At 54.9% G+C, this 11,128-nt stretch overlaps 2 protein-coding genes across 6 annotated transcripts in view; one reads left to right on the top strand and one right to left on the bottom strand.

Annotated features, from left to right (window-relative positions):
- The window catches only part of Nelfa (negative elongation factor complex member A), a 10,085-nt gene extending 3,001 nt beyond the window's left edge, over nt 1–7,084 (top strand). The window contains exons 2-11 of one of the 2 annotated variants that reach the window (XM_010641713.1): nt 1,909–2,080; nt 2,713–2,874; nt 3,481–3,570; nt 3,744–3,874; nt 3,955–4,024; nt 4,200–4,288; nt 4,743–4,854; nt 5,249–5,526; nt 5,621–5,720; nt 5,807–7,084. In XM_010641713.1, the coding sequence (XP_010640015.1) occupies nt 1,909–2,080; nt 2,713–2,874; nt 3,481–3,570; nt 3,744–3,874; nt 3,955–4,024; nt 4,200–4,288; nt 4,743–4,854; nt 5,249–5,526; nt 5,621–5,720; nt 5,807–5,991 (1,389 nt within the window). In that variant the 3' untranslated portion in view covers nt 5,992–7,084. Of the gene's footprint in view, nt 1–1,908; nt 2,081–2,712; nt 2,875–3,480; nt 3,571–3,743; nt 3,875–3,954; nt 4,025–4,199; nt 4,289–4,742; nt 4,855–5,230; nt 5,527–5,620; nt 5,721–5,806 lie in introns of both variants that reach the window. The other variant, XM_010641711.1, reaches the window with a different exon arrangement.
- Nucleotides 7,085–7,172: 88 nt separating this feature from the next.
- Nucleotides 7,173–11,128, bottom strand: part of Nsd2 (nuclear receptor binding SET domain protein 2) — a 74,291-nt gene continuing 70,335 nt past the window's right edge. For all 4 annotated transcript variants that reach the window (XM_010641714.3, XM_019210281.2, XM_010641716.3 and 1 more), the window contains one exon: nt 7,173–9,729. In XM_010641714.3, the coding sequence (XP_010640016.1) occupies nt 9,455–9,729 (275 nt within the window). In that variant the 3' untranslated portion in view covers nt 7,173–9,454. The remainder of the gene's footprint in view (nt 9,730–11,128) is intronic.

The following is an 11,128-nucleotide window of genomic DNA, read 5'->3' as shown; positions in this document are numbered from 1 at the left end:
TATATATATATTCATATTCTACCTAGGAATGTGTACATGGGGGGCGTGAACTGTATTGTGTCTGCCAGATTTTGGTTTTGGAGGTGTTGTCCTACCATTATAAAGGAGTTGTATCCTATGTTTTGTTTTTCTTTGAAATTTATGTTTTGTTTTATTTTTGGTACCAGGGATAAAACTTGGGATCTTACACTTGCGATGCAGGCAGTGGAACCACTGAGTTAAATCCCTGGCCTGAAGTTTGTGTTTTATAAGAGAATTATTTGTTCATAAATAGTAGAACTTGATAGTAAAGTCTACTTTACTACCTGGGATTTTTTTTTTTGTGGGACTTTTGAGCATTGATATTTTGATTTTCCATTCCTAAATTCAAGTTTTGTTTTTGTTTTTCTGGGAATTTTGCCATTTCTAATAATTTTCAGTGCATTAGCAATGAGTAGTTAATGATGTCCTTTTGTCTTAACATCATAGCACAGGTGTTGATGTTCCCCTTTTCACTTTTTCTGTTCTTGACCCATCTCATCAGATGTTTGTCACTTTTATAAGACTTTTCCAAGTATCAACTTTTGATTTGTTTCCATTATTTTTTTCCTAAGCTGTTAAGATGGATGCACACCTCATTAAGCCACCTCCCCCAGTGGTACTGGGGATTGAGCCCAGGCCTTTCCACGTGCTAGGCAGGTGCTCTACCACTCAGCCATAAAAATTTGAGAGAAGGGGTTTTGCTAAATTTCCCAGTCTGGACTTGAATTTTGATCCTCCTCCTTCAGCCTCCCAGGTGTCTGGGGTTACTACAGGCAGGTGTGTGCCACTGCACCCAGCTCTTTTTAAGTATTTGCACATAAGGCCATGGATGTTCTGATTATGGCTTTAGTTGTATTCTGTAAGTTAATACATGGAATTAAGTCCCGGTATTTTCAAATTTCTGTGATTTTTTTTTTAAACTGACTCTTGTGTAATTTAGAAATGTTACTTAATTCCCACACAAAGAAAAGGTTTTAGTTTTTTGTTTTAGTGATTTCTACCTGTATTGAGATCTTGTCAGGAAATATAGTAAAAATTATTTCATTTGCTTGAAATTTAGGGTTTGCTTGATGGAAAATGCATGGTCAGCTTTGCAGGTGCTGTGAGCCAGCCCAGTGAGCATGTGCATTCTCCAGTGCGGAGACAGCGGCTCATGGGCTCTAGACCCTCTGTGTGGAGGTGCTGGACAGTGCTGTTAGTCAGGGAGGGCAGTGATCACTCGACACTTTTATTGCCAGGTGGGCTGCACCATGGACCTTCGGGGGCGATGTTCTGGCATTCATACTATCTCCTGCAGCAACACCCTCATGCACATATCAGAATAATGTTGGACCCACATGTCTGGACCCCTGTGGGCTGGTCAGGTGAATGGAATTAGCTGTAACACATTGTGTTGTGAGGAAATTCTGGCACAAGTTCACTTGTTTTGTGATGGCTTTTCTGGCACTGGAGTTTGAATTTAGAGCCTTATTGCCTGTGCTGAGTGAATGCTTTTCCTCCTAGCTGCACCTCATCTATCGTGGTTCTTAAAAGCCACGTAAACTACAGCTCTTAGCGAAAGCCAGCAGAAAGCAAGAAAGGGCAGCAATGTGGAATTCTATTTGACTGGGTGAGGGTTCTGAGTGGGTTGGAGCCTGCAGGGCTTTCCCACCTGTCTCCTGCCTGCATTCCTGACTGTGCTGAACTGGGATGGGAGCTGTGGAAAGGCTGGGCATGGCTAACTGTGCCCAAGGAGCGGTGGAGGCACCTGCAGCAGTGGTGCTCTCTGTGCCGCCCCGGCCTGGCCCCTCATACCTAGACTGCCCTGGAAGTGGGTTCCTGAGAGGTTTGGTGGGGTGCCGGGGTGGGTGGGGCACCCTGTGGTGCCACGCGTCTCCTCTCTCGCAGATGAAGGGTGCCCTCATGGAGATCATCCAGCTCGCCTGCCTGGACTCGGACCCCTGGGTCCTCATGGTCGCTGACATCCTGAAGTCCTTCCCTGACACAGGGTCTCTCAACCTTGACCTCGAGGAACAGAACCCCAATGTTCAAGATATTTTGGGAGAGCTTAGAGAAAAGGGTATGTTGTTGGGGGCCTGTCCCTGACGCAGGTCGGCCACGCTCTGCGTGGTGTGGGAACCTGGCCCGGCTGAGAGGGTGGCAGTTCCTGAGGTCCCATCCCCACTGCTGGAGTGCAGGCACCAGGACTGCTCCTGAGGTGGATCTCGGACCCTTGAAGAATGTTGGGGAGGCGTTGGTATCCTGAGTGTCTCCCCTTCTTTGGAGGACAGGCCTGCCAGGCCTGGGTGGGAAGGCTGCCCCTGGGGTGGGGTGGCCTCAGCCGGGCTTATGTGCTGCCACTCAGCCCGCACAGAAGCTGCTGGAGTCTGTTGGGCAGGGCCCCGGGCACCTCCTCTCCCTGAGAGGCTGTGCTTTTGCTCCAGGTAGCGTTGGCACTTGTTTTGGCAGCAGGAACCCCTGCTGTCTTCCTCAGGGGTTACCAAGCTCTGCCTTTGGTGACCACATGGTCCCAGAGGCATGTGCGGGTGGTCCTGTCCCCCCACTGTCATCCTGTTGCTGGGGCGTCTGAGATGGCAGAGCACAGTCGTCCCCGTCCTCCTGTAGGGGCCACTGGATGGTGGCCCTGGGGAAGGCAGAGCCCACTGGACTCTTCCCTGGGGCTGGGGGCACCGCTGACCCGCATCTCCACAGTGGGCGAGTGCGAGGCGTCCGCCATGCTGCCACTGGAGTGCCAGTACCTGAACAAGAACGCCCTGACCACGCTGGCCGGGCCGCTCACGCCACCGGTGAAGCACTTCCAGCTGAAGCGCAAGCCCAAGAGCGCCACACTGCGTGCTGAGCTGCTACAGAAGTGTGAGTGTCGCCTGTGGCCTGCTGCGCTGCTGCTGGGGTGGCGTTGATTTAGTGTTCACTGATTCCTTTAAGACTTGTAAGGGACCTAAGCTGTCTTTTCCAAAAGCCCGTGTGCCAGCTGTAGCAGCACACACTTGTAATCCCAGCTGCCCCGGAGGCTAAGGCAGGAGGGTCATTTGAGGTCAGCCTGGGCGAGGTGGTGAGAGCCATCTCAGAAGCAGGTGTAGGTTTTAGTAGCTGTTTCATTCTGAGTAGTCCCGAAGTGGATTTTACTGACGTACACATGTGCCCCGTGTCAGGAGACTGAGGTAACCACCGGCAGAGGCACAGCGTCTGGGCCAGCACTGTTTGGGGCTCTGAGGAGCCCCAGGTGCCGGGCCACCTTACAGTCCGTCCTTGGCCCAGCCTCGGACCTCAGAGCATGATGGGTCTGGGCGTGTCACTGAGGGAGAGCGGCCACTTCACCTCAGCTGAGGGCAGCACGGCCAAGCGCTGTGGGAGCCCTCGGTGCCACCCTCTGGGAACCATGTTTGGATGCCAGAGCTGCCCAGACTGAGGGACTGCATGGGAGGCACTGTCACCCTGATGCTTGTGACACCTCTGCAGCCACCGAGACCGCGCAGCAGCTGAAGAGGAGCACGGGGGTGCCGTTCCATGCCAAGGGCCGCGGGCTGCTCCGCAAGATGGACACCACAAGTGAGGCCGCAGGGTGGGAGCTGCACCAGCTGGGAGCGCGGGACAGCTGCCTTCCCAAGCTCTGCGGTGCCCTCGGGGTGGACACACGCTTGGCTGGGGTGAAGGGTGAAGTCAAGGGCCTGGGGCTGGGCCGCAACTGCTGTCCTCCCCCGCTGACTGCACCCTCTCTGCAGCCCCACTCAAAGGCATCCCGAAGCAGGCACCCTTCCGGAGCCCTACCACACCCAGTGTCTTCAGTCCTGCCGGGAACCGGACCCCGATCCCCCCATCCAGGACCCCGCTGCGGAAGGAGAGGGGTGTGAAGGTGGGCCCCGGCCCTGCTCTGTGCCTGTGAGGTGGGCCCTGGTCCTGCACGTGGCCCTGAGTGCGGCTGTGTTGTTGCAGCTCCTCGACATCTCTGAGCTGGATACGGTGGGTGCCGGCCGGGAGGCCAAGCGGCGGAGGAAGACGCTGGGTGCGTAGGGCACTTGCTGGGTGTTTGCTGGGTGGGCGGTCAGGCCAGGGCTCTCTTTCTGGGACCTGCAGACCCCACTTACTTGCTGAGGCCCCAGGCCCTCATTTGTCACAGGCTGGCGACTTCCTTACCCCAAGCTGGTGGGTCCCTGACCAGTGCATGTCTTTGTGCACAGATGCAGAAGTGGTGGAGAAGCCAGCCAAGGAGGAGACGGTCGTGGAGAATGCCACCCCGGACTATGCGGCCGGCCTGGTGTCCACACAGGTAGGGCTTGGCACAGTGCGGTCACCACCGCCTCAGCATCTGCCACCATTTGTGGCGCAGCCAAGCAGGCATACACATGTGCAGTCACACATACGTATGTACATGTATATGAGAGGGGCACTGCCGAGGCCCTGGCGTGGGGTCCCCTGCTGCCTGTGCCAGAGGGGCGCCTGGTGGGTGAGGGGCCCCCAAGCACCTCCGCGTCTCCAGAAGCAGCCAAGTGATGGCTAGGCTTCCTCCTGCGGTGGCAGACTGTTTGCTAGAGCGCATGCGTCCTCTTCTCGACCACTTCCATGTAAGGAAGGCGGTGGTGACCCTCTTCTCCCCAGCAGTGGTGTGGGAGGACTCCAGATGCTGGGGACAGGGCCAAGCTCCTGCTATCACGCAGAACGGCTGGGGAGGGGCCCTGAAAGCTGGTCCTCTGCTGGGAGCGACTGTGGCCTCTGTCTTCCAGAAACTCGGGTCTCTGAGCAGCGAGCCCGCACTGCCATCCACCAGCTACCTGCCTTCCACACCCAGTGTGGTCCCTGCGTCCTCCTACGTCCCCAGCTCCGAGGCACCCCCAGGTGAGCAGGATGCAGGCTTGGTCGGCCTCCCCAACCTCCCCAGCTCAGCACGTCTACTCGGGGTGGCCTTGCCAGGTGGGCTGCTATAGGTCCAGAGTCCAGTCTTCTTGGCATCAACCTGGGTCCCCAGTAGGGTGTCCCCAAGCCCTTGTGGTCCCAAGGTTCTTGGAGAAGCTGACCGCAGGCTGGACCCTGGTCTGTTAGCTGGGAGGTTGCTGGGTAGCTGGGTGGTCTCGCCTCAGGCTGGCAGGATACTGGGGCTGCTGCCATGGTCTGGGCTGTGGGTCTGGAACCTCCCTCGGGCAGGGAAGGGGCCTGGGGACAGCAGTGCAGGTGACCTGGAAATGGGCTGGGCACGGGCTTGAGACCCCCTCAGTGGCCCTGTCCCCTACAGTCCCACCATCCCGAGAAGCCAGCCTGCAGGCCAGCCGGCCACCCGAGGAGCCCAATACCCCGAGCCCCACGCTGCCGGCACAGTTCAAGCAGAGGGCACCCATGTACAACAGCGGTCTGGGCCCAGCTGCACCAGCACCTGCAACACCCACCTCGCCCCTGACGCCCACCACTCCCCCAGCCGTGGCCCCTACTGCCCAGACACCCCCTGTGGCCATGGTGGCCCCGCAGTCCCAGCCCCCTGCCCAGCCACAGCCTAAGAAGAACCTGTCCCTCACGGTAGGTGTTCTGCTGGGCCTGTGGGTCCCCAGCAGGGTGGCAGGGCCATGCCTACTTGGTGTTTTGGGCATCCATGCCTTCTCCTTGTCCACAGCGAGAGCAGATGTTCGCCGCACAGGAGATGTTCAAGACGGCCAACAAGGTCACACGGCCCGAGAAGGCCCTCATCCTGGGCTTCATGGCAGGGTCCCGAGGTGTGTCTCTCAGTGTCCTGTGGCTGGCCTCAGTGGGGGTGGGGGCCATTGGCCCCACACCCTTCCAACCATCCCTGTCCTCACAGAAAACCCGTGTCAGGAGCAGGGGGATGTGATCCAGATCAAGCTCAGCGAGCACACAGAAGATCTGCCCAAGGCTGATGGCCAGGGCAGCACCACCATGCTGGTAGACACCGTGTTTGAGATGAACTACGCCACGGGCCAGTGGACGCGCTTCAAGAAGTACAAGCCCATGACCAATGTGTCCTGAGGGCCACCTGGCCTGTGGCCCTGCCTTCCAGGTTCTGAGGGACAGCGACTGGCCACCCACATACTGCTGGCCCTGGCCTCTCTACGTCTTAAAATTGTTTCTCTGGGGTGTTTGGGGCTTATTTTTATACTTTACTATGGGTTACTTTTTGTGTGGTCAAAGTACTTTTTTGGATTCAGTATTACATTTTTGAATGTTGAAGTTAACCAAAAAAGTTACAGCTTCCTAATCTAGTGCCTGGTAGACTTTTACCTTTCTACTTTTTTCTTAAATCCCACAGAGAGGGCTTTTTCTTGCCACTGTGATGCCCTCCCCATGAGGTTCAGGGGACCAAAGGTGGTGTGGTAGACAGGGATGGATGCCTGCAGCTTATATGTCTTGTAGTCATGGCAGTGGCCCGTCTCTGGGACCTGCTTGTGTAAGGCTGCATAGTTAAGGCTGAGCTTTTCTACAGGAAGCCGCAGAGCTATGTTTCAGCCCAGGTGGCTGAGCTGTGAGGGCAGCCTCTTCTAGGGCAGTGCCAGAAGCCAGGGGGATGGGGTCACAGGCCCTGGTGGGTAAGCTGAGAGCTTGGGGGCTGCCCGAGTCCCCAGCCACAGGACTAGGACAGACACTGCCCCCCTCCTTCCACCTGGGAAACTTCTGCAGTACTGGGAATTGAACCCAGAGGGCATCTAGCGCCACCTGCAACCCATCTTATATTCATCCAAGACAGTCTGCTTACCCAGGCTGGCCTCGAACTTAAGATCAGCATCTGGGACTGTTACAGGTATGTGCTACTACCCGGGCCACATTTCCCCAAAGCAGAACCCTACTATCTGCAGCATACGCCCACCACCTTTCCCAAGGCAGGGATGCAGGAATAGGACCAGACCCTGCCGGGCTGGTCCCTTGGAAAGGAAATCCAAGTACAAGCCTATATGAAATAAGTATAAGAGAAAGGCCTTTAAAATGCTTTTAATACAAAAATACTCATACACAATTTTCCAAACACAAATTTCCACTTTAAATGCTATTTCCCCCCAACTGGCAATTCTCAAATCTCTATTTCAGTATATCCCCCCTCCCCCAAAAAAGGTGAATTTCAAGTTTTAAAATCTAACTATGAAACCTGGTGATAGCACCCACTGTTCCTAGGCGGAACCTGACCTGTCGTATGGAGTAGAGACCCAGTAGGCACATTGAACGTGTTGGGTTTCTGATGGCACAGTAACACCCACGGTGATGTCACTCTCATGACTGACAGTCACCAGTACACTGCTTGGAGCCCAAGACGCATGGCAACTGGCAGTTGTTCGCAGTATCTGGAATTCTTAAAAATCAGCTAGTTCTGGAAGGCGGGCACTGCACATCAGCATGGTTCAGATGCCAAGGTCGATACTTCGAAGGCTTTAGAAACGGCAGCCTGAGTGTGCTGGGGATGCTGGGTGGTGTCACTGTAGAGGAAGGACAGCCAGGCCCTCACCACCCTTCTGCCAAAGGCCTTCCCCACGGAGCTCCTGTTACAGCCACCTGGCTGGATGCACCCCGTGGCTGTGCTCCATGTGTGGTGCAGGCTGCCAGTGTGGCTGTGGAGGGACGACTCGGCTTGCAAGTCCCAAGCTGTTCAGCAGTTGATGTTTGCTGTGCTTCACGGTAACAACCAAGGACTGAAGCTGATAGTCAATGAATCCTCAGAAACAAACCTCCCCAGGCTCAAAACAGTCAGGTAGTCGGAGCACTGGCCCCAGCCACCACCGTGTGCCTGTCAAACCCAGCAGGAAAGGCCCTTGGCGCCTGGGGCCACCCCCCAAGGCCTGGTACTCAGATTTCTAAATTGGTCTAATAAAGATTTTCAAAGTTAGTGTTATTTGTTCATTAAAAGCCTTTGGAAAGGGATATCACTTAAACTTTTTTGCAATATTTCCTTCAGAAAAATCATAAAATAATTTGGAAGTAATATCAAAGTGACTCAAAAATCATAAGATTTTACTACTGTCAAATACAAAAATAAGTTAATCTGCTCCCCAAAGTGCACTGCAAAACCACCTCTGATACTGACTTATGCAGGAGTCACTCAGCTGCCAGGAAAGGATCTCAGGATGAGTGACAGTGCTGGCCTGCACCTGTCCGAGGAGCCTGGGTCACGGGCTCCGCAGGTGAGTGACATTGAACAGCCTTCCAAGTCTGGGGCAGAAATCTGAACAATCCCATATTTTCTGAGGATAGACTGAGTGAAATTAGGCTCTACGCCGAAAAACAGCCCCAGCCCCCTCATCAGGCAAGTGGTTTCCAGAGGTAAAAGACTGCTGCAGGAGCCAGCTAAGCTGCAGAGTTGTGGCTTCCTTGGGTCCCCTCCTGGGCCTCGGCCAGACAAGCCAAGCAGGATGAGGGGCACGGACCCCTCCCAGCCAGTGCTGGGCAGGTCCTCACCCTGACAAACCACAGAGCATGGTCAGTCCTGTTCCAAGTGCAGGCTGCGAGTCTGCAAGACGAGGGGCAGGAGAGCAGTGGGGGTGACCGCAGCGGCGTCCCAAGGACAGCGGCGGCTCTGGAGCGGGGATGCGCTGCGAGCAGCACCCAGGGAGTTGTACATCGGACCTTGGAGTCAGACCACCAGATCTTCAAGGACAGTCTGGGATTTCTCGCTGGCATTCGGGCCAGGCTTTTCACTTACTGCAGGGCCTGAAACCTCACAGGAAAATGAGTGGCATTGAGCCTGGCGACACATGAGGCGAGGGTTTCTTGATGCACACCCCTGGGGTGGCGCTGGCGCCCAATGGTGCTCAGTCAGGTCCCGTGGGTGTCGCTGCCATGCGCTCAGCAGTACCAGTTCACTGCTGCTGCTGGAGAGCTCAGGGCACATCAGGAAATGACACGTTTTGGTGGTAATTTGTGAGACGGATTAAGCAAAAATATAATGAAGATAAAAACCAAAAATGGTAAAGAAAAGCCAAATTTTTAAAGAAAAACATACAAAGCTTCCCAGAAATGTTGCTAAGAACCAGTGTGTTCCTCAGACCTGGGGAGCAGCTGCTCGGTGCAGCCCAGGAAGAACAGCTGGCGGAAACCACCACGGAAACTGCCATGGGGGTGGAAGAGAAGCGTTTCGAGGAAAATTCACATTAGTATAGAAAACATACAACTGTTTCAAAAAGAGGAAAAGGTCAAAATCGAGGACTGCTGGACTCCAGGGCGACCGCAGGCACAGCTGTGGCCCTCAGGAAACTACTCTATCCCTGGAGAGAAGGCGGCTTGTGCCGCACTGGACCAACGAGACTGAGAGCCTGACGCTCTGGCCCGGTGAGGTGGCACTGCCAAGAGGCTGCTCTGTCCTGGTCCCCAGCAGAGGCCCAGCAGTGGGCATCAGTGCGGTGCAGCCAGCTGCTGCGATGGCTCAGTGGTGGGCGCTCCCTCCTGGGCGCCTGGACATCTGTTGCGGCTGCCGGCTGGCACCCCAGACCAGCCCAAGCGGCTCCCCGCGCTATTTGCCCTCTGTGACCCGCCGCCAGCACCGCCTTTTCCTCCTCTTCCCCTTGGACTTCGCCAGCTCTGGAAAGGGCTTCTCAGCCTTGCTGCTACGCAGCCCCACCTGTGACCCCAAGTCATGCTCGCAGCAGTAGGTCTGCCCATCCTGCGCAGTGCACATCGCCGCCCCATCCTGGTGCTCCTTACACAGCGAATTCGGGCAGAGGTGGCAAAACAACACGGAAGGTTTGCCACACACATCGCAGTGATGCCACGGACACTCCCACTTCCCTGCAACAGAGCTCAGCGTCAGCGCGGAGTGACAGTCACTCCTTGGGCATTTCCAGGGCCGCAGGTGAGGCTGGGGTGTCGTGCTGGGAATCACACACCTAGGGCCTCTAGCCGTGACCGACCACGAAGCACCATCCACGGCCCACCTCTCCACCAGACAGTGTCTCTACCCACACTGGCCTCAGACTTGCCACTCTGCCTCACCATCCAAACCAGCCAGGATTACAGGCTATGTCCAGCTGCTAAAACTGTCTAAGTAAGGCATGGTGCCACATGCCTATGATCCCAGAACCCTGGGAGGCTGAGGCAGGCAGATCACAAGATAAAGGCTAGCCTAGGCAACTTAGCAAGATCCTGTCACAAAAAATAATAAGGGCTCAGTGGTATAGCACCCTGTGGATCAGTCCCAATACTATAAAAAAACCAAACCCATCTAGTCAAATGAATGCAAATCAACACAAAATACTACGTTTTATTCACACCAAAGAGAAACTAATGCTTGGGCTGGGGTATAGCTCAGTGAGGAACTCTTGCTCAGTATGCAAGAGGCCCTAGCGCCCATGCCCAGTACCACCAAAACAAAACAAAATGGGCGAGAGAGACTTGAGACTCCGGTGCTCAAGGACCTGGCAGGCACTGGACACTGTTGAGTGGCGGGCTGGGCCCTGCCCAGGGAGTCTCACTCTGGCAGCCTGTGCCACAGTCCTGGGCTGATAGCTGGGACCACTGCTGGTGCTCTGGGCACCCACCCTCAAGGGACTGCTTTTCTATTTGGCCTTCCATCTAAATGGTAGAGAGGCCTCTGTCACAGGAGGGACCACCATCTCACCCTTCAGAAATAGTCTCACCTGGGCACCTCAGTTTATCCTTTGCCATAAAAAACGTGTATTTTAAAGAATATTTTTTGCAAACACCTGACCTTTTTTTTGGTACTGGGGATCGAACTTGGACCCTTGCACTTAGGCAGGTGCCGGAACCACTGAGCTAAATCCCTGGCACCACCTGATTTTTTTATTGCTTTGTGTTTTGTCTTTGGGTCAGGACCTCTTGAGTCTCCTCTGAAAGTGCTGCTCATCAGTAATTAATCCCACCATTCGTAATGAGGCAGGAGCATCCCAAGTTTGGACTCTCCATCAGCAACGTAGCAACTTCTAACACCCTATCTCAGGACCGGGGATATAGCTCAGTGGTGCAACACCCACCTGCCTCACAAGCGCAAGGTCCTGAGTTTGATCCCTGGTGCCAAAAAAAAAGACCATCTCACTGGGTGTGGTGGCACACGCCTGTAATCCCAGTACTCCAGAGGTTGAGGCAGGAGGATCGCTGTGAGTTCGAGACCAGCCTGAGCTACATAGTGAGATCCAGGTCAGTCTCAACTACATAGAGACACCCTGTCTCA

The sequence above is a fragment of the Fukomys damarensis genome, unplaced genomic scaffold (assembly GCF_012274545.1).
Source record: "Fukomys damarensis isolate Sample0158 unplaced genomic scaffold, DMR_v1.0_HiC HiC_scaffold_35, whole genome shotgun sequence".
NCBI lineage: Eukaryota > Metazoa > Chordata > Mammalia > Rodentia > Bathyergidae > Fukomys > Fukomys damarensis.
The sequence above is the reverse complement of the archived record's forward strand: the minus strand, read 5'-3'. Positions and strand labels throughout refer to the sequence as shown.